We start from the raw sequence: 22,724 nt of genomic DNA, 5'->3' as shown, positions 1-22,724 counted from the left end.
CCAGTTTGTTCAATAATTTACCTTGAGCCACTTTGAGAGTAACTGGAGTCAGATTTGTTGGAATAGAGCTTCTGTCAACAGATATGTCAAAATCTTTGTAAGCTGTAGAACAGGCGAAGAATTCTGGACAATTGGGCCTCTATCATAATGAGTTAATTATACTAAACAATACAAACTTTTAAAGTTTGTGTTAAATGATCTTCAGTATAGCTGTTCACAGATCCTGCAGAAGGCATGAATGTAAGTGAAAGCCACAATACAGAATCACATCTTAAAATCTATAAATAGTAACTGAATACTTCGATCATTTATGGGAACCCAGAAACAGTAAATGAATGTTTTGGTCCTTTATCAGAACCCGGAAACAGTAAATTAATGTTTTGGTCCTTTATCAGAACCCGGAAATAGTAAATGAATGTTTTGGTCCCTTATCAGAACCCGGAAACAGTAAATGAATGTTTTGGTCCTTTATCAGAACCCGGAAACAGTAAATTAATGTTTTGGTCCTTTATCAGAACCCGGAAATAGTAAATGAATGTTTTGGTCCCTTATCAGAACCCGGAAACAGTAAATGAATGTTTTGGTCCTTTATCAGAACCCGGAAACAGTAAATGAATGTTTTGGTCCTGTATCAGAACCCGGAAACAGTAAATGAATGTTTTGGTCCTTTATCAGAACCCGGAAACAGTAAATGAATGTTTTGGTCCTTTATCAGAACCCGGAAACAGTAAATGAATGTTTTGGTCCTGTATCAGAACCCGGAAACAGTAAATGAATGTTTTGGTCCTGTATCAGAACCCGGAAACAGTAAATGAATGTTTTGGTCCTGTATCAGAACCCGGAAACAGTAAATGAATGTTCTGGTCCTTTATAAGCATGATTAAAAGCAACAGACAACCATAATCAAAGGGTACCTGCCACATTGAGAAATTTGTACTAATTTACTAAAGAACAAACCACAAGACATGCATACCATTCCTCTGCATTTAATTTTAATTTATTTGCACATAATTAACATTCAATAAAACAATAAGATACTTTCACAAATGTTCATGAATCTGTCGCACACATCTTACACACCTCTCATTCAAGCACATGACACACCTACCTCTGAACACCAGTCACCATTTCACTAAATCATTGCTTCATTATCATAAGCTCTTTGATTCATATTTATCTGTTTATAATAGATACATTACTGAAAGTATCCTTAATATCAATCTTTGGGGTTCTGCTATATAAGTAAGCCGACACTCTTCATACTGTCAGCACTATAGGCCACACCCTGCATTTCAACCCAAACCACCTTCAGCCTTATTTCTTCCTTTCTTACTGTGCACACCCATCATAGGCCACACTTGTCATTTCAACCGAAACAACTCATAACCTTCTTTCAATACTTCGGGTGCAACATAAGCAACACACCTATCATATCAAACTTTGCCTTCCAAAGTCTTGTCACTAAATAACAAATGGATATACTGATTACTACAGCCAACACTATCTATAGCCTAGTCACTCCCAATTCAGCTCGACACTTTCATCACTAAAGGCCACGCCCATCAATACAAGTAATGACATCTCTAGCCTGGTCACTCCCATTTCTTCTAAACAGGCCCATCACCAAAGGCCATACCCATCAATACAAGTAATAACATCTCTAGCCAAGTCACTCCCTTTTCTTCTAAACATGCCCGTCACCGAAGGCCACGCCCATCAATACAAGTAATGACATCTCTAGCCTAGTCACTTCCCTTTCTTCTAAACATGCCCATCACCAAAGGCCGTGCCCATCAATGCAAGTAATGACATCTCTAGCCTAGTCACTTCCTTTTCTTCTAAACATGCCCATCACCAAAGGCCACGCCCATCAATACAAGTAGTGACATCTCTAGCCTGGTCACTCCCTTTTCTTCTAAACAGGCCCGTCACCGAAGGCCACGCCCATCAATGCAAGTAATGACATCTCTAGCCTAGTTACTCCCTTTTCTTTTAAACATGCCCATTTTAGACAGGCCTCTAAACCAATATCATCTCCTGAAGCAATTCCTATAGTGAATCTCTCTCACACAGTCTTCCCTCCCACACATGTACATCTACACATACCAAATGAAAGACAATTCTATTGACTTAAAAATCAAGTGCTTAATATTATCAATATTTTAGAGACACACTAACCTCTCTAAACTTCATCAAAATGAGTGAGTGATTGAAAAGATTCACAATACTGTTTATATGGCTGTTCATACTGAAACAGTTTAAAATTGTTTACAGATCTGGTTCAATGTTCAAAATATGAATTGGGTATTCGGAAGCTTACGATAAAGCTATTTTACTTCTTTAAAATAACAAATAAATTATTCTGTAATATGTAGGTATTATTTTAACAACACATCAAAATACAACAAAAACAAGATAACACTACCAAAGTTTGTGTCACAGCTCAGTGTCTGCAACAGATCAGCTATTCGTCACATGAGCACTTACAACTCCCTATCATAGCTAATGAGCACACACAATTGTGGACTCTCGAGCACCATTTATGCTTTAACATACCATATCACTGTAATTTCACCATGTATGCTGCAATATTATCATTTACACAGTACCCATAGCATATCACATTGACAACCACCAGTGGCTGCTACAAAACCTTACTCCATTGAAGTAAGATTCTTTTTAAGATGATTTTCTGAGCACAGATTTATACACAAGTAAATCTCACATATTGACTTGTTTTTAACAAATGACTTGTGCTGTGTGAACCCCTTACCCGTTTCCATTTGTAATTAATGCAAAAATATTTCCAAGAAGTTGGTGGTAGATCTAGCAGATATGGTACTGAATGAAATGGTTACAATAAAGACAACTGTACTAATTTCCCTTTAATCAACTCTAAGAAACAAAATTGTCTAAGCCAAACAGAAAGGTTAAAGGTCATCTCATATTTCCAGTCTATCCTTGAATAAATAAGTTCTGTTAATATTGAAAACTAATTGGGATGACCCCTATCAGGTTTTGGGAAAACTAGACAGGTTCTTTTCAAGAATTTACTTAAACACTGTGAAACAATCATCTCATATTAGTCAACTGCAAGCAAGGGAAGAGGAGATCCATTTCTAGTGAAAGAAAATGGAAATATTGCCAGTTTCACACATTAAACAAAAATTCACATAAAAAAAAAACATATCTTCAATTATTAATGCTCATAGTAACTCAAAAACAAATTGTTTTTTTACAATACAAAGAAATCAATCAGATTGTTTACACTAGAATAAAACAATAAAGTGTTTCTCCACCGATGTTAATATCTTGAATTACTCTTAAATGTTTCTTTTGATTGATACTTAGCCAATTCAATAATAAAACCAGAATGAAGATCAGACAGATGTAAATTAACCAAAGGTATGTGTTACAACAGAAGCCTTTCATACTGCATCCAGCTTAACGTTGGTGATAACCATAATCCCTGTGTACTGCATCTGACCTTGTGAAAGAGATAATCCAGTGTATTGGACATTATCCCTACTCTTGTGAGAGGTAACAAGAAAGGCCATATGTTCATGCTGTAAACAGTACAGCTATTATTATGTTATCAATTTTGATTGTTTATTTCTCCTTTGGTAATTTATATTTACTTTTTAAATTACAAAACATGATCACCATCCTCTGTAAGCACCACATTATCAGTCCCTTGTGTCCTCCAATCCTCCATCTCAATAACAGTCCCCTGTGTCCTCGATCCCTCCACCTCGTTATCACATGTCCCCTGTGTCCTCTATCCCTCCACCTCATTATCACCTGTCCTCTGTTTCCTCTATCTCTCTACCTTGTTATCACCAGCCCTGGTGTCTCCTATCTCTCTATGTTGTTATCACTGATCCTCTGTCTCCTATCGCTCCACCTCGTTATAAACAGCCCATGTGTCCCCTGTCTCTCCATCTCTTTATTGCCAGCTCATGTGTCCCTAGCTCTCTACCTTGATATCATGAATCTCCTTAGTATTATCAATATATCTACCATTTCATTCTGTGGTTGATAATGATAAAAGTATCAGTCTACCAGAAATGTCCCTGCATTTGGTGCTTCATTCTAAACCCTGCTGACTGATAGTGATCACATCAATTCACTGATGGGGTCACATTCAGTAACCACAATTATACCACACATTTAGTGGTAATTTCTCAATGTCCAGTAACCACAATTATACCACACATTTAGTGGTAATTTCTCAATGTCCAGTGACCACAATTATACCACACATTTAGTGGTAATTTCTCAATGCCCAGTGACCACAAATATACCACACATTTAATGGTTATTTCTCAATGTCCAGTGACCACAAATATACCACACATTTAATGGTTATTTCTCAATGCTTAGTGGCCACAACTAAACCACAAGTTCGGTGGTAACTTCTGTATGTCCAGTCACCACAATTACAAGCATATAACATTATCAGGAATCCTTTGAATTCGCAAGTCATGACATTTGGCGACGGATTTGAGAAAGAAATCTTGGTCTTGGTTCATAATTCACAAGTCTCTGTCCAACAAGATACCTGTAAAGTAATGTTAAATATTATATTATAAATAATATACATTTTAGTAAAGCAGAGTGTATGATTATGTAGCACATCCAAAAACAAAGCAAAACTTCATTACCTGACAACACCATTGTACATATAAATATGCAAAAAGCCTTAAAAGTGTATAATTACTGAACGGTCCGAAATGAGGCATAAACGAAGCACTTAATATTTTCAAAACAGTTGCCTCCCTTACACAAAAGTACCATATAAGTTGAAGTACAACAAACTTCAGTGATAAAAAGAATGTATTTCTTTTTAATTTAAAGAATACTATATGTTTGAACAGAGTATACTTTACTAGATGTATGCCAATATGGATTTTAATGCTTAAATGGTACTGGAGGAGCAATTTACGATGTACTTTTCTCACTCTTGTGAGAATACACAAGATACATTTCTGCATCTTGGTTTGTTACTTAATGCCTTTCCTTAGTACAAAATGTAATTGAAAACTAAAACTTACAAATAAAGGCAACACATATGGGGGAAAAAGGAGGTAATTATGTCAAGTGCCTGCTTTTAATTCCCATACACTAGATTTAAAACAGCAATGCTCAGGCACCACAACTACACTCTTATCAGGGTTATGAGGGTCAGCACCATGCATTTAATGTACATATAACTGATTATTTACTTGGAAGCACTTACTTGTCATTTTTGATGTGCTCATAGAGCCTTTTAAACTGACGAATTTGAAACATCCCAAATAGGACAAACACAATACAAGCTAAAAGGAGGGGGTATATTCTTCTCAGTACCAGGTTCTGGATCTGGAAATTAAAACCTGGAAACAAATGAGAATAGAATCACTTTCAATTTGCAGGCGGTAATAACAAATTACTCCATTTTATCAATCAATCTCCATGAAATCTTAATAACATTTGTATTACCTTCATATTTCGCTGAGAATGTTTATTCATATAATCAACAGGAAAATCAAGATTAACACATTTTTAGTTAATAACATCAATACACAAGATCAAAGAAAATATTCACAAATGTTATACTTACCTAAATAAGGAACAAAACTCTTGGCGACAACATATGGTAGAGATAAAGACATGCCTAGAATACCAATGACTGGAGCACATAGTTTAGTCAGGATAAATCGGAGGTTCATATTGCGAATTCCGTCATTGTAAACCTGGCAACCAACAAAACAAAAGTCTCCAGTTATCAAACCTGATAGACAACAAAGTGTTAGTTATCACAGTCTCCAGTTATCAAACCTGACAGACAACAAACAGTTAATTATCAAAGTATGGTTATCAAACCTGACAGACAACAAAGTGTTAGTTATCAAAGTCTTCAGTTATCAAACATGACAGACAACAAAGTGTTAGTTATCAAAGTCTCCAGTTATCAAACCTGACAGACAACAAACAGTTAATTATCAAAGTCTGGTTATCAAACCTGACAGACAACAAACAGTTAATTATCAAAGTCTGGTTATCAAACCTGACAGACAACAAATTAAAATAAATTAAGAGTTCAGAACAGTGTTTCTCAGTTTCCTATTATAATTATTTAATCAAAATTAGAAGGAAGTATGTGTATTTGTGTAATTTGCGATAAGATGGACACATACATGCAAATTTACTGTTTGAATTTAAGTTAAATATTGTAAACCAACTTTCTTTTAAAGCGTCTAATTTTCGTAGTTTATCATCAAAACAACTGCATTGTGATTCATATTAACTTTTATGAAACAAGCCATATGATAATGTAACTTTTACAAATTTGTTTCATTTATAAAATAAATAGCTCCCTAAGAAAGTTTGGCTTACAGTAACTTGTGGTCAACAAAGTAACGTATCAGTTCAATCAATGACCAGAGATCACTGGACACAATAAACAATGTCTGAAATCAACACTATTACATACCTGTTCTATGACTCGTTTGAGCCACCACTGGGGTCCCATCATGGTCACTGCACACACAATTTTGGCATGGAGCACTCCAAGAGCCCAATCCTTGTTAACATCAATAACATGGTGATTATTGTTTTGTAGTGAGAATAAAGTTTACCATGGAACAGACTCCTGATCAAGGTCATTTTTATATATTGTGGGTTTCAAGGTCACAAAAATCTAAACTAGCTAAAACAGAAAACTGAGGATTTAAGTGATGATGAAGATTAAAGATGAAACAATTGTCATATATTATTAATGATGCCAAATACTTACCTGCCAAGGAAAGAATATAGGTGTCTGTTCTAGAGGCACTCGTAATGGAGCCACTACCACCAGTTCAAACAGTAACCCCAGTAACAAGGGAACAACACCAATCAGTAATGCTGCTACAATGATACACTTCATCGCCTGTAAACAACAACACCAATCAGTAACGCTGCTACAATGATACACTTCATCGCCTGTAAACAACAACACCAATCAGTAACGCTGCTACAATGATACACTTCATCGCCTGTAAACAACAACACCAATCAGTAACGCTGCTACAATGATACACTTCATCGCCTGTAAACAACAACACCAATCAGTAACGCTGCTACAATGACACACTTCATCGCCTGTAAACAACAACACCAATCAGTAACGCTGCTACAATGACACACTTCATCGCCTGTAAACAACAACACCAATCAGTAACGCTGCTACAATGACACACTTCATCGCCTGTAAACAACAACACCAATCAGTAACGCTGCTACAATGATACACTTCATCGCCTGTAAACAACAACACCAATCAGTAACGCTGCTACTATGACACACTTCATCGCCTGTAAACAACAACACCAATCAGTAACGCTGCTACAATGACACACTTCATTGCCTGTAAACAACAACACCAATCAGTAACGCTGCTACAATGACACACTTCATCGCCTGTAAACAACAACACCAATCAGTAACGCTGCTACAATGACACACTTCATCGCCTGTAAACAACAACACCAATCAGTAACGCTGCTACAATGATACACTTCATCGCCTGTAAACAACAACACCAATCAGTAACGCTGCTACGATACACTTCATCGCCTGTAAACAACAACACCAATCAGTAACGCTGCTACAATGATACACTTCATCGCCTGTAAACAACAACACCAATCAGTAACGCTGCTACAATGATACACTTCATCGCCTGTAAACAACAACACCAATCAGTAACGCTGCTACAATGATACACTTCATTATCTGGTGTCATACATAGAAGATCTTACATGAGTGTCCATGTAATACAAACCTTATCTAACAAGTTCATTTATGTGATTTGTCACAAACCTAGAGGCATATCAAAATATTTTACAAGTTTAAAAAATCTAATACAGGACACAAGTATATTATTCTTTTTATTTTAAAAAATTTAATGTTACATGGACACAAGTATTTGATTCTATTCATTGTATCTCATGTTTCTTTTTGAAAAAAAAAGAAGGCTAAGACTCTTTAACTTATTTCCCTGTAAGATTAATTTTGATGTGGACGGCAAGTTTGGTACATTTTTCACTACTGATGCAATCAGGTGATGTTGTAAAGACAAGACTTATTTCTAAATCACCATAGCATTATTACACGTCTTACAGCATTCGTGACATGTCCTTATGACATGATATATGTAAATAGAGCACTGCAAGTTCAGAAGTGAATTACTGGACCATTATTCACATGTCGGCCTTAATTACATTTGTACTGAAGAAACGTGCAGCAGCATTTCACGATATCGGTAATTATAGACTGATAAAGGCAAATATTGGGGCTGTATTGCTTCCTTAGTTGTACGTGTCTGAGATACCTACCAACATTGCCCATTCTTTGATTTTGTTAAGGATAGCTACAGTGCCTTGTGGGATCCAGTTGTACAGTACAGTGCTAATCCTGAGGATCATCCAGCACACATACAGTCCACAGGCTGCTGTGTATAGCTCGTGGATCTTAGCATCACCCATCCACAATGACATCAGTTTACGACCAAAAAATACTGTCAACATAAAACATTCTACTTGTAGTGAAAATAGTGTATAATAATACCTTACTTCACCATGAATATCATTGTCATATTTCAATACTTCAGTTTATTCAGAGAACAAAACAAATGTATTGGCAGAAAACTACAATATTGTGTTCTGAGTTTACATTATTATAAAATTCTAACAAAGGTAAAAAAAAATTATCTATGTTTATGTTTAGAATATCAAAGTATGTAACAAAAGATTTTTCATTTTTTTGTTTTCTTACATTTTACAGTACATGTAAAAAATGTAATCAAATAAACCAAAGAAATACTTTGTGATTTAGTTAAGCATTGAACTACTTTCAGTTGGCATTCACAGGCATATGAATTCCTAAAGGATAAGGACATTTTCAGTTCAGCATGTTAGCTTCAAATTGATCAGTCTATATCCAAATGGCATTCATAATGTCCAGGAATGCCAATTAAGTTTCTAATTTTCATCTTGTTATCAGGGAAGGCAACTTCAATTTTACATCACTTACAACATTCTTTTGCCAATGGTAGTTCATGAGCTGGTAATACACAAATGTCTTTGGTAAGATTACATGGTAGTAATGCCATACAAAGGTAAATATGTAGACATCATATCTGTTGTTTCTAGTTAAGGTATGATCAGTTATCCCTCAGTCTACCTACCTGGCAAGACAAGTGACATTAGACTGGAGGCGAAAAGCGTTACACACATAAACAGCACCAGCAACATAATCTGTAAGGGAGGTGATCAGTGTCAGAGCACGGTAGCACACACTCAAGTAGTACAATGATGAACATTAATGGAGCAGAGATGGACTTTATAATAAACAGATATTTCCTTTTGAAATATCATTTGTGTGTAATCAGAAGAGGATGGCTGCAAATATGCACACAAAATATCACAAATTAAGAGATAAACTTCTCTGATCTTATGTATCTATCACACAATCAGTATTAAAATTAGTCAGAAACTTCGAAAGAATTCATCCTTTAAAAGACAGCAAATTTCACAATACAGATTAAATCATATCAACAACTCATACTCCTCTAACAAATTGTACCCACCCTTAAATAGAACAACTTTGGTCGTTTATAAGCCTGAAAGCCTGTCGGTCCTCCCCCTTGTAACATGGCTTGATGGGCTGCACCCAAACCTCCTCCAAGTCCTCCTCCCACTGCAGGTGCAGCGTTGTTATTTGCTGGGGGCACCAACGGTGCAGGAGGGTCCCCTTGAACAACATTATCCTGCAAATCATCATTGTTAAGATGTAAATTATCAGCAAACCGTTCTAAAGACAGAATGGGTAAGCAGAAATTACAGCTATTAGATAAGTACACATACTAGTGATAAAACACAGTGATATAACTATAGATTTGTATGATGATGTGTAATGCTTTCAGCGAAGATTTTCACAGAATCAAGAAATTTTCAAAATACATGAAGTCCAGCTTTTTTTTATTGCCCTGGGCCAACTGTCCATCAGAGAACACAATCATTTTTATATTTGATAATATGAAGCTATAAAGACACCATACAAACTAGAAAATATCTATAGCACATCCCTTCTCTTGTGCACATAAGAATCAATGCTTGAAAAATTTCTGTAACTAATTGTTATAATAATTTTAGAAATATAAATGATGAACTCATGCAAAGTGTTCGTTAAAATTTGATCTATTATATCCCTGAAGAAACAATGTTGTTGGAGTGGAAATGGATTGAAGACAGGACTGGATAGATAAGGGTAACATTTTGGGTGATGCCATGGACTGGATAGACATCCGTAACAGCCAAAGTGATGACATGGACTGGACAGATATGGGTAACAATCATACTGATGATGTGAATTGGAGACAGGGCTCGACAGACATGGATAACAATATGATGTCCCCAAATAAACTGTTGATGAGATGATAAAAACATCTTTTTAAGAATGAGTGTGATATTTGTACGTACCCCATCCTGTAAAGGTAGGTCCCCCAATAAGTAGGACCGCAGTCCCAACATAGAGGCCATGGCTAATGTCCATCCCCTCACCATACCCTTGAGCCACATACGGGTGTGGCCCTGTTCTAGTAAGGCTGGCAGGACCACCTGGAGTAGTAGTAGTTCTAGGGAGAGCTCACTGACCGGGGCATCACTGAAAGAAGAAAAGTTTATAGATAATGTCAGCAAGTGATAGATATTTAATACACATACTTGTCATAATTACAGGAAAATTATACTTTTTTGGTAAGCAAGCTTGTCTTCAATATGCCTTCAAAGACTGAGTTTTTCCTTCTTTTTTCTTAAACAAAATTGTCTTCATTCATGTATAAACAGCTACTTATAGTACAATAACAAAAGAGCAAGTGTAATTTATCATGATTGATGTTGACGCACCTAGACAGCATGACATGGTAAGGCAGGAAACCTGTAAGAGCCTTCTTTATCACTCGCACTGGCAGCCACAGCATCAGTAGCACTGTGCTTCCAAAGATTATCTAATAAAATATATCCAAAACTTTAATATTGTGATCAGTTCAATGCATACAATTGTAAAAGAAGTCATATTTTTTCCATGCATTCACCAAGACTGAACTATGGACCTCTTACTTAAAACAACTCTCCAATGAATGAACTAAACTGAAATTTTGCCAAGACAACTTGGTAAGAAGGAGAAAGAATTTTACCAGAGTTAAACTATCATAGTTTCAATTAAATGAATAAATATTTAGATTTAATAAAACATATTTTTATGAGTAAACAGCTGTAACTATAGAAATATTGGGTAATTATTCATATCATAAACAGATCTTTGATATTTGAATATATTGTGCTGGTATACCTACCACAGATGCTACGAAGCGGCGTCCATGTCTGTACACTGGCAGATGGATCATCTATATCAGATAAAAGATTTAACATAAACAGAAAAACTAATACAAACATACTGTAATATAACGAAAAATCACTTGAATGAGAGGCCCAAGGTGCCTGCATTTCTCACCTGGTATTCCATGTTCATCAAAAATACAATCAATGTTCATCTTCATACATAAACATGTGCACCAATGGGATTCAAAGTGGACAGTCCAATCAATTTCAACCAATTTCCACAACAAAATTCAGCTTCTAACACTCAGCTCTAAACAGTGGATTTATGATCTTGATTACAGGTAAATATCACTTCTTTTATCAAACTTTGGAAGTTTTTCACCAAGAAACACGTTTCAACCAGATGCTCTGCCTCTCAGACTTTTAGTTTACCAGGAAAAACCTTTTACAGGTTTTGACATTATTTGACCCCTTTGACCTTTAATAAGGTTCAAGGTCCTTTCTTTGTGCAAAATTTGTCAGGTTTCATCCAAGAGACTTACCTGCCAAATAACATACTTTTAGGACTTTTTTTTAATCAGAAGAAATTATTTAATTTTCTATCAAATTCTACCCCTCTGGCCTTAAATACCGGTAAAGGTCATTTCTTTTTGCTAACTTTGTCAGACTTCATCCCAGAGACCTACCAGCCAAATATTGAGATTCTCAAACACTTGGTTTACTAGAAGAATTCTTTTACAGAATTTGACCCTTTACCCTAGTAACATTGGTTCAAGTTCATTTCTTTTGCAAACTTTGTAGTGCTTCATCCTTAAAACTACAAGCCTTTGTTTAATCAGTAGAAATTGTTTAGAGGTTTTAACAAATATGAACTCTGTAACCTTGAATAAGGGTCATGATCATTTTTTTTCTCAGACTTTGGGTTAGGGTTACAGTTAGGGTCAGGTTTCATTCTAGGAACCTACTGGTTAAATACCACGCTTCTACGCCTTTTGGTTATTGAGAAGAAGTCATTCAAACTGGTTTGTTTTGAAAAATAGATAACAGAAAAGAAAAAACCTATTTCTACAATGCTTTGATCAGTTATACATACAAAAATCACAGTATTATCTCACATTTTCCTATGTGAAATAACTCCCTCTTGTAGTAGGTTGTAATATTGTTTTTAAAGAACAAGTTTTCCTTAAGAGTAAACAAGATATTTAACTTAGAACTAAATGATAACAACCTGTATTCCAGCTTATATTTTTGATATCTTCAGAACTACACAGGATAAATAAGTGACACATACCTCCTGTATAGGGTTGAACTCTGGATCGTTGAGGTTCCTTAGGAACCAGAGAACGCCTGGTCTGAGGACCTCACGAAGCAGTAGGATAAAGGAGGCAAAGTAAAACACATATACCATTCCCACCAACCAGTGAATAAACATGGATGTCCCCGGAGCCAGGTGGAAGCTGTTCTTACGGTCTTTCAATGTAGCATCAAACATGGACTGGAGGAGAAATGTATTTATTATGTGACTATTGAACTTAGTCATATAATGTCAGATATTTGGGTTGTTAGGAATTTAGTACAAGAAAGGTATTATGTAGAAGGATGTTTCAGATTTCCATTACAAAATTACAAGTTACCGGTACATATACTATAAACAAAATTAGATTACAACTGCAGATCAAATAACTCTTTGGACAAAATTCATCAATTAAAATAAAAAGAAATTTTCTAAATGTTGAAAATGGACGAGACCTTATCATGGTAAGAAAGTAATAAATAGCATTTGATGTTTGTTCACTCTTTGGAAAAACTAACAGTTGTAAAACCGATAGAAGTATTTTTCATATAACACTTACAGCTACCTAGATAAGATTAACTCTTCAAATGAAATGGTTTTTATCAACCTGTTGTATGAGGGAATTTAAATGTTCAGAAATAGATTCAATCATACAATGAAAGTTCAGTCTAGAAAAGGCAACCATTCACTAAGAAAAGAAACTCTAGCGTTATCACTGATTGTACATCAAGGTAGCAGTTCAGCTAGTTCATTCCTCAGTGTTGTAGTACATACTAACCAAAGAACACACATCCAACCACCAGCCACAGATCAGAGGAAACACTCCGATCTCTATGACGACTAGTAACATAACTTTGACAACCACATAACACAGACCCAGCACTCTTCTAAACCTGAAGGGATGAAAAAATTAATTTCTTTAAACAAAGTTGAAATACAACATTGTAGAAATATAAGGAAGCAATGGTAGAAATGTTTACTTTTAAATTCTTAAATCATTTTCCCTTAATTATCAAAATGTATGGAAAGATATCTTATATTTTCAATCCTATGCAAAAGTTGCAGACATTTATTTAATACTTACACAGAAACATAGAAATTTTGTTTCCTGCAGAAAAAAATACATTAATGATATTTTGTATTTTACCCCTTCATACGGATAGATAAAGAAAATAAGATTACTAAATATATGAGTCGTGACATTGAGGACTTACTTTTTGAGTTTAGCTATGGCACACATCATGTAGAGTATGACGAGTGATACTGCTATCACTACATAACCTATCATAGTGGTCATCAATCCTTCAAAGTGAGTGGACAGAGCCTGTGTCAGGAACACAAATAAATCATTCCTTACTGATGAATTCATGTACATATTTGTAATTTTGGTACAGTATGTCTAAAAATTTAGTAGGACATGGAGGTTTCAGGAACAGTTCACAGCTGATTGATATATACTGTTGTCTGATGATATGTATAATATATGAACATATCAAGGTGGGAAACTCTCTCATATTGTGCTCCTTGTACAGTTATAAATTGAGGAAAACACTTCAAACTTTATGTTGTCCCATGAAATATTTGTTCATGAAATATTAATTAAAATATGATTCATCTTATTTATTTGGGAATATTTTTGTTAGGAAATCAGCCACAATGTATTAACCTCATTCTAATACCTTTAAATGGGTATCTTAGGGCTGGATTCCATGGATAGAAACAAAACAATTTTTACTCTTTAAAGCGAAAAATAAACTCTCAGAAAATTTATCAAAGTACTTCCTAGTCCACAAGAATGTTATTTTTTCACAATATCAGCATGTATGATCATATCTATCTCTTGAGAACCTATATGTATGACATCCAGTGTTGAAGCAGATTACTCTGTTATAAATGTGGCATATATCTTACTTACAAAGTCATCCAAGTGGAGTCCAACCAATGTGAAGTGTCCGATGTGGTAGGGACAAAATGCTGTAAACACAACAGCAATGTCAAGACTTGGTAACATATACATTTTAACTATCATGTTAAGATGTTCCATTTTTATATCACTTCATCAGATCTCTAAAGTTTACAAGTATTTAATCTTGACTGTCAAAATAGGTTACCATTAAAATAAGAATAGTTTCTAAAATTATAGTTAACATTACAGATATTAATGCAGAAAATAACATGTAACTACTGTTGGATGCTATTAATTCGTAAACAAGACATAAGAACTTTTATTCTACTGACATTAGCAACCTAAAGAAATGTTTTGAAATATCTATGTGTATGCATTATTTGATTCTGATAGTGTTTGTAGTAAATTTGATGGCACTGTATGTGCTGTGACAATTGTATCTACTCATGGTGGTATAACTTACCAAACACCAGTATGAAGAGTGTGTTGAGAGACACTACCCAGAACACATGTTCCTGTAATAGAGGGTACAACATGAAATAAAGAAGTAAATATCACTTAGCACCCCTCCCCCCTCATTCGTATAATCAAATATCGTCATGATACATTCTTATTAAGCTTTATTGTGTTGTCACCCATTTGCCAGTTACTTAAGGAGACAGATTTATGTAAGCATTTAATACTTTTTTTTCTGAATATGATAATATATAATAGTTTATATAAAATAAAATATAGGTCATGCATACACCTTTTCTCAGTGATCAGATTCACCAGTAAGAAGTAAAAGAGAAATGTGTTATACTGTTTTTTAAACATCAGTGAATCCTTATTTAATAAACATCTACAGTAACTTTTAATACCAGAAATATTTTTCAGCAAACCCTTTGTAAAATCTTACAAGTAGTACTTGTGCCATTATAGGAAGAGACTTACCAGGAACACCAGAGAACCATCAAGTCCTAGCAGCTGTAGATAGAGGAAAAAGTAATGACAGCAATTTCCTGAGACAATTGTTACTTTCTACCATCATTTCAGCTTATGTCATATAGATTCCTACAAAGCATTACTCTATGTACAATGCATAACCAATTAGAAAACAGGGGAGATATACCTGCATTACATACACTTGTCAGGTTTATAGTTCTGTGCTTTGGAAAATAGCTGACAAAATGCATGTTCATGTTGCTGTCACATTATGGAAAAAGAGAAATAATCCCCCTTCCCCCCATAATAGGAAACAAAAAAATGCATACATATTAAGATTATTCTTCAGTTTGTAAGACAACTCAGCAAAAGTATTAAAACATTTTTCACAAGATAAAATCATACCCTTTCCCAGGTTAACTCCTCCGCTGCTCTGTCCCATTCTATCGGGTTCCAGTTATTGTCATCTGGTGAAAAAAATATATTAATTCAGTAGAAACAATCAGAATAAACTGAAATTATATAATTATTCACATTATACTTGCTTAAAGTTGTTTAAATCCATGTGGGTAATATTTAGGCCACCTTCACTGAATACCATTAGTTTTCAGAATTTCTGCATAAAGCAGAGTTGATGCATGCATATTTTTATGATAGTAATATAGCTTAAAATGAACATTTTATTCTTGGTGATATGAACTGTTTTAATCAGGTTATGTAAAAGTGGCAAATAAGCATTTCCAGTGAAAAAACAGTCCTGGGTAACACTAAATACATGTAAAGTGATAGAACAGACATGAGTATCAATAGATACATGTCCAGTGATTGAACAGACATGAGTATGCATGAGAGTGGTATAATACAGGTGTATTTCTGTTCACACAGACAAGAACTATAAACTAGGTCTTTGTCATGTCACTAGCCTGTGAGGTCTAACCTTGTGCAGCATTGTTGCCATTGTTACCCCCGTCCATGCCTCCATCTTCCTCTCCCTCCTCCTCATTGGCTGGAGGATTAGGGGCTGCCATTGGTGGGTTGTTTATGTCATTTTGATTAGCTGGCTGTGCTCTAGGCACTCCACCTCCTCCTCCTAAATTGACTAAATTGTTGACTACCCCTCCATCTAGGAAATTCTAAAAAAATTAATGGAAAGCACAAGGTGAGACAATGGTAATCTCTGATAATATCTTTGGACTTTTAGTAAGATGAAATTACTCTGTCAATATCTTAAGGCTTTGCTTCAGATGAAAGTCTTTTAAAACAGATGGGTTAAATATAATCTGCTGGTGTAAACATATACATACAGCTTGTATCACCCTATACTATGGCATTATGTCAGAGAAGATAAAAGTGCACGTGGCACTCCTTTGAAAGACTCCAAGCTGATTAACTCCCAATTTGCCCTAACACATACATTTGTAATACATATACTGGGTTGATTACCTTGGTGATTTTCCTCAACACATACATCTATAATACCAACCCAGGATTTTCCTGCTCTAGCCAATCTGGCCCTCCTCCATGAAGAATCTGCTCCCTGAGCCACACCAGACTTATAAATCCCTGACACATACATCTTTAACACCTACTCCTAGTTGATTACACCTATGATTTTCCCTGACACATACAGATGTAATACCAACCCTGGTTTGCTTACCCCCAGGATTTTTGCTGACACATACTTCTGTAACAACGACTCCTGGTTGATTACCCCCAGGATTTTCCCTGACACATACAGATGTAATACCTTCCCTGGGTTGATTACCCCCAGAACTTTCCCTGACACATACAGATGTAATACCTTCCCTGGGTTGATTACCCCCAAGATTTTCCCTGACACATACTTCTGTAACACCTACTCCTGGGTTGATTGCCCCCAGGATTTTCCCTGACACATACATCTGTAATACCTACCCTGGGTTGATTACCCCCAGGATTTTCCCTGACACATACAGCTGTAATACCTACCCTGTGTTGATTATCCCCAGGATTTTCCCTGACACATACATCTGTAACACCTACCCTGGGTTGATTACCCCAGGATTTTCCCTGACATATACATTTGTAATACCTACCCTGGGTTGATTACCCCCAGGATTTTCCCTGACACATACATCTGTAACACATCTCCTGGTTGATTACCCCCAGGATTTTCGCTGACACATACATCTGTAATACCTACCCTGGGTTGATTACCCTCAGGATTTTCCCCGACACATACATCTATAACACCTACTCCTGGTTGATTACCCCCAGGATTTTCCCTGACACATACATCTGTAATACCTACCCTGGGTTGATTACCCCCAGAATTTTCCTCAACGCATACATCTGTAATACCTACCCTGGGTTGATTACCCCCAGAATTTTCCCTGACACATACATCTATAACACCTACCCTGGGTTGATTACCCCCAGGATTTTTCCGGACACATACATCTGTAACACCTACTCCTGGTTGATTACCCCCAGGATTTTTCCGGACACATTCTTCTGTAACACCTATTCCTGGTTGATTACCCCCAGGATTTTCCCTCACACATACAGATGTAATACCTACCCTGGGTTGATTACCCCCTGGATTTTCCTGCTCTAGCCAATCTGGCCCTCCTCCATGAAGAATCTGCTCCCTGAGCCACACCAAACTTATAAATGCACAAAGTGTACATGTCACCACAAAACAGCCATGAAAGCAATCTGATGCCAGGTTATCACTGAAACAAAAATGTTATTTATAACTACATGCTTTCAAAGGATAAGTCAAACCAGAATGACCTGTAGCCTTGACATTTACCTAGAATATTTAATTCCTATGATAACATTCACTTGTGAACTGTTCAGAGTTAAGTGTACAAGTCTAATACAGTGATTAAAGTTTTCCTATGCTACATTATAGAGATAGTGACTCATAATAAAAGGTTAACATGTCATTGTTGTCAGACTAAAGCAGAATGTTCTGATGTGATATACTGTAATTATTCAATCTTTAAAATTCTTGTCAGTTACAACTATTTCATAGCAACATGACTTTGTTCCTCAGATAAACTGAAATTATATATATAATTCTAAACATGATAAACACTCCACTTCTGGAGAGTGATCCCGATACAGCTGATGTCATCAATATCATCTACCTCTACGTAGCAATACTTACGTAGAAAGCATGTCTAGTGGTAATGTGAGGAGAGAACTGACAGAACCCGTGAACAGGCATCGGTAAATACGACCTGTAACAGATATGAAATTACAGTATGACTGTAAAGGTAAAGAGTATCCTTAAGTTTTAAGATTTCTACGTCATTAAACATCCAACATAATTTTACTAGCAAAACTTAATTAAGATTTCAAAATGAAAAAATAAATATATTACATAACAAACCAAACGGTTGTGGGGTAATATCCCCTGAAACAGACCACATCTTCGATGACCCTTAGGGTGTTGTGGTAAAGACATGTTTGCCCTTTACTACCGATGAAGGGAAGGTGTGAACGACACACTTACTATAGTATTGAACAAAGTATTGATACTATTGTATTGAAGTATTCAAATAATCGAGTCAAGTATACAACGACCTCTGTGATTGGTCGTGGGCGGAGTTTAGACAACCTGAATAGTTGATCTGACACCCAATTTGTTCCGGTAGGCGGAGTTAATGTACACTATCAGTTACATAACAATTACTAAGTAATCGCTGGAAAAATGTCCGACGACGGCAACAGTACGCAAAATTTTCTTCGACGAAATTATGTCCGATACGAACGATATGGGGAATCCTGTTTTTGTACAAGGCGATGTGGTTGTGATGGATAATTGTGGATTCCATCACCATAGACAGGGAGAGCGCATTTTAAGAAATATGCTGAAAGAATATGGCGTGTCCCTGGTTTTTCAGCCGCCTTATTCCCCGGAATACAACGTAACTGAATATGTATTCAATGTCATGAGACAGAGGCTTCGGGCAAATACCCGACTTGTGTCAGAATTTCTGGAACTTGCAGTAGTAAATGCTCTAGATATTCCGCCCAACCAACTTCAAAGTTTTTTCACATGTTGCGGATATGTATAATTTTCGATGGAAAGATAAAAAATAAAATAAAAAATATATGGGACCACAGAATTCCTTTATTTTTTAATGCAGTATGAATTATCGGCATATATCAGGAGGTCCCAGGTAAATCGTAATTCTTTGTTACATATAATAGAGCTTGGGCTTAAACCGAAATATTTTGAGCCAACCCTCCCCCCCCCCTCCCTTTCAAATAAATAAATAAATAAAACTAGTACAGAATGACTATATGACTATATTCACTGTTAAGATGTTATGAATTCTCCGGTCCCAGTGATCTAACCTGTTGATATATATTTTGTACGTAAATTAGTTTAGTACTGAGTAACTTTCGTTTTCTCGTTGTACCATCGATGGAAAAGCAAGGTATCATTGGGTGTAGAACGAAACAAATGGGACAACCCAATTAGGTCTGATCTGAAGCCACCTGTGACTTGGACTCTTCCAATTAACCTCTCGCGACAGTCGAGTGTTTGTAAAATGCCGATGTCTGCACAGTATTTTTTCACCTGGCTCCACCCACAATCGATCTAGACTTGGCTCTGCCAATCAGAGAGCTTGTTGCATAAATTTAAGGAATTCGATTGGTGAAGTACTTCAGTACAATACTATCAATACTTTGTTCAGTACTACAGTACTTGAAACGTTCACACCTTCCCTTCATCGGTAGTAACAATTACAAAGACTTACAGGCAGTGAGTGGTACAACCCCCAACCATGCAAAGGCCACTAATGTGTAGTGGAACCAATAGCGTATCGCACGGCCAACACTTGTGAGAAGGCCACTGAAGATATCCTTGATGGGAAGTCGCTTTGGCATGTCCGGGGAATAAACTAAAACAAACAATTAATTGAAAAGATCAGGTAAGCACTCAATGCAATAGAAAATATGAACAAAAAGTGCCAGAGAAAACACCATTTTATCTTTAATCTATGTCCTAGAGTTGATGTATTTGTACATGCGATATATATCATCTGTTAATTCAAATGCAAATTTAGTGATGATACATACATTCCTCGACAGACAGATATTGTATATTGAAAAGTACAAATATTCAAAATAACATACATAACATGAAATATATTCGATGTTTGAATTATAAAACAAATTTTTACATGATGTATCTACCACACACATTTATATTACCTGATGAACAGTAATTCAGGGGTTTTATTTATTTGATAATTAACATTTTCACATTTTGATTTGATGGGCTAATCAACAGGATATGAATTGCAAGAATAGATCTGATATAATATATTTCCCAAAGAGACCTTTGACTTACTTGGAGTGAATGTGAATCTGTGCTTGCATAGTTCACAGTATTCTTTTCGACTATATGTTAACCATTGTAAAAGACTGAAAAAACAAAAATATACAAAGATTTTTTAACATGAAATTTCAAGCTCCTAATAGATTTCTTCAATGTAAAAATAATTAATACTTAAATACAATATAATATATATAATATAATTAAATCTATAAAAGGATGCAAAGGGTCTAAAAAGACAAAGTAGCGACAAATCAATAATTCATGATAATAATTATCTTTGAAAAGCATGATATTTTGAAAGATAATTTCAGCTCACCATTGATTATTTATGTTTAATATCTAAGCTTATGATATAGCCATGTTTCCTTCCAATACATAACTAGACAGAAGACATATATCTGGTGTGAGACAAGAATACATTACTGATGATACCAATTGTCTGCCGAAGGTTTAAAAGTGACAGATGTGGGGCAAGAAGTCACCTGGTCTTATAATTATCACTACATGCCAACACAACTAGTGAAATAAAAATTAAATGGGTTTTGTATTTACCAGTCTTGATGTATGTATCGTATACTTCCTGTGCACACACATGGGTGATACAAGGGCTTATCTGGCGTACTCTCACATCGACATACACGGCATATGTCTGAAAACGAAATTGAACATTTCATCATAAGAGCGAAGCTCTACACCAGGAACATGTGTAAGACCACATTTTCTTCATGTATAGGACAAAGGTTCCAGGACTTGACCACTCTGAGATAAATTGTTTCAGAAGTTAAAAACATGAAGCATCAGGAAGTGAATGGCATAGATCACTAACAGGTGCTTTGCACTTAACCTATAGCTAAATTTACAGTGTTAATGAAAAACACTATGACAGCATTTTCACTTAACTGACTTTCTTTTACTTACTTTTCATTATACTAAACATAAAGATGATTCTACATAAATGAAATAGGCAAGAATCAAAATTTTTTATTCCTTTAAGTACTCAGCATATAAAGCCAATGCAATCTATATCATTATGTCATATACAGAAACACACAAAATGTTGACCACACAATAGTTGCTTGATCTTCGCTTGCTGTAGCAAGTCAAATTTTCCTTATTTCTTGAAGCTCTAACTAGTTAATAAAAATTCATTGATGTCTTATTTCCTTGATACTTTCAACTGAGAATCATTGTGGCATGACAGCTTAGCTCTTTCCAGACACTGCCTGACCTGTATTATAAATCTATAACCCCATGGGTATGCAAAAGGAGTTCACTTTTAGGATAATATAACTGAGAGGTGTCCTTTATTGCTCTTTTTTAAACCTCAATTTGTACAACAAATATAAATACCTAGATGGTAAAGCATACAAAATTGTACTAAAGAGAATCTAGATATGATGTTATGATGTATTGGGCGTAAATCATAGTCGTCTAATTTACCTTTAACTATAAAACCCTTTCTTATCCTCATATGATAAATATTATTATCAAAAGCTTACATTGGTACATACTGATGATATGATCTCGATCGAATGTTTACAGTAGCTAGGTCCAATATTAAAAAAAACTTGTAGGAAATAACAGTGGTTAGTAGTACTGTACCAAAACTGGTGGCAGAATAATCATATAACAATACCAATATAAATGCTGGATATATTTAACTTATTTACGGCTTGTAAATTATTCATAATACACATATAAATATCCTTCATCCGAACACAAATGAGATGAAAACCAACATATTCCATGTGTGTACCTGTTTGTCCGTCTTGTTCTTGTTCCTCCATCTTGTCACATACTCGTGTCGTAAAATGTATGTCGGCTATCGAAATTTCTATGTTATCAATATATAATATACATATACATCCAACGTATACATTGTAAAAATAATGT

At 35.4% G+C, this 22,724-nt stretch overlaps 1 protein-coding gene across 1 annotated transcript; it reads right to left on the bottom strand.

The window, feature by feature from the left end:
* Positions 1-970: 970 nt before the first annotated feature.
* LOC132559682 (E3 ubiquitin-protein ligase MARCHF6-like) lies at positions 971-22,618 on the bottom strand. Its single transcript, XM_060224301.1, has 25 exons — positions 22,588-22,618; positions 21,384-21,480; positions 20,844-20,917; positions 20,248-20,391; positions 18,645-18,717; positions 18,051-18,204; positions 16,428-16,623; positions 15,896-15,957; positions 15,500-15,532; positions 15,030-15,081; positions 14,576-14,634; positions 13,875-13,984; positions 13,439-13,553; positions 12,658-12,861; positions 11,381-11,431; positions 10,932-11,032; positions 10,506-10,689; positions 9,614-9,793; positions 9,212-9,281; positions 8,361-8,542; positions 6,779-6,913; positions 6,476-6,565; positions 5,603-5,735; positions 5,240-5,375; positions 971-4,561 (listed from the first exon to the last, which is right to left on the bottom strand). Exons 1-25 carry the CDS (start codon positions 22,616-22,618, stop codon positions 4,483-4,485), a joined length of 2,745 nt encoding a protein of 914 aa, XP_060080284.1. The 3' UTR covers positions 971-4,482.
* Positions 22,619-22,724: the final 106 nt, after the last annotated feature.

The sequence above is a fragment of the Ylistrum balloti genome, unplaced genomic scaffold (genome assembly GCF_031769215.1).
Source record: "Ylistrum balloti isolate Yb309-2 unplaced genomic scaffold, AGI_CSIRO_Ybal_v1 Utg370948, whole genome shotgun sequence".
In the NCBI taxonomy this organism is placed as follows: Eukaryota; Metazoa; Mollusca; class Bivalvia; order Pectinida; family Pectinidae; genus Ylistrum; species Ylistrum balloti.
This window is presented reverse-complemented; position numbering and strand designations above follow the sequence as displayed.

What these genes read in the sequence shown, in the direction of transcription:
- LOC132559682 (XM_060224301.1), bottom strand. Translation starts at nt 22,618, where the DNA reads ATGGAGGAACAAGAACAAGACGGACAAACAG. An exon ending in CAGATTCACATTCACTCCAA is followed by an intron (nt 20,392 to 20,843) that starts GTAAGTCAAAGG and finishes TGTTTGTTTTAG; the next exon opens with TTTATTCCCCGGACATGCCA. An exon ending in ATGGTTCTCTGGTGTTCCTG is followed by an intron (nt 15,082 to 15,499) that starts GTAAGTCTCTTC and finishes CCTCTATTACAG; the next exon opens with GAACATGTGTTCTGGGTAGT.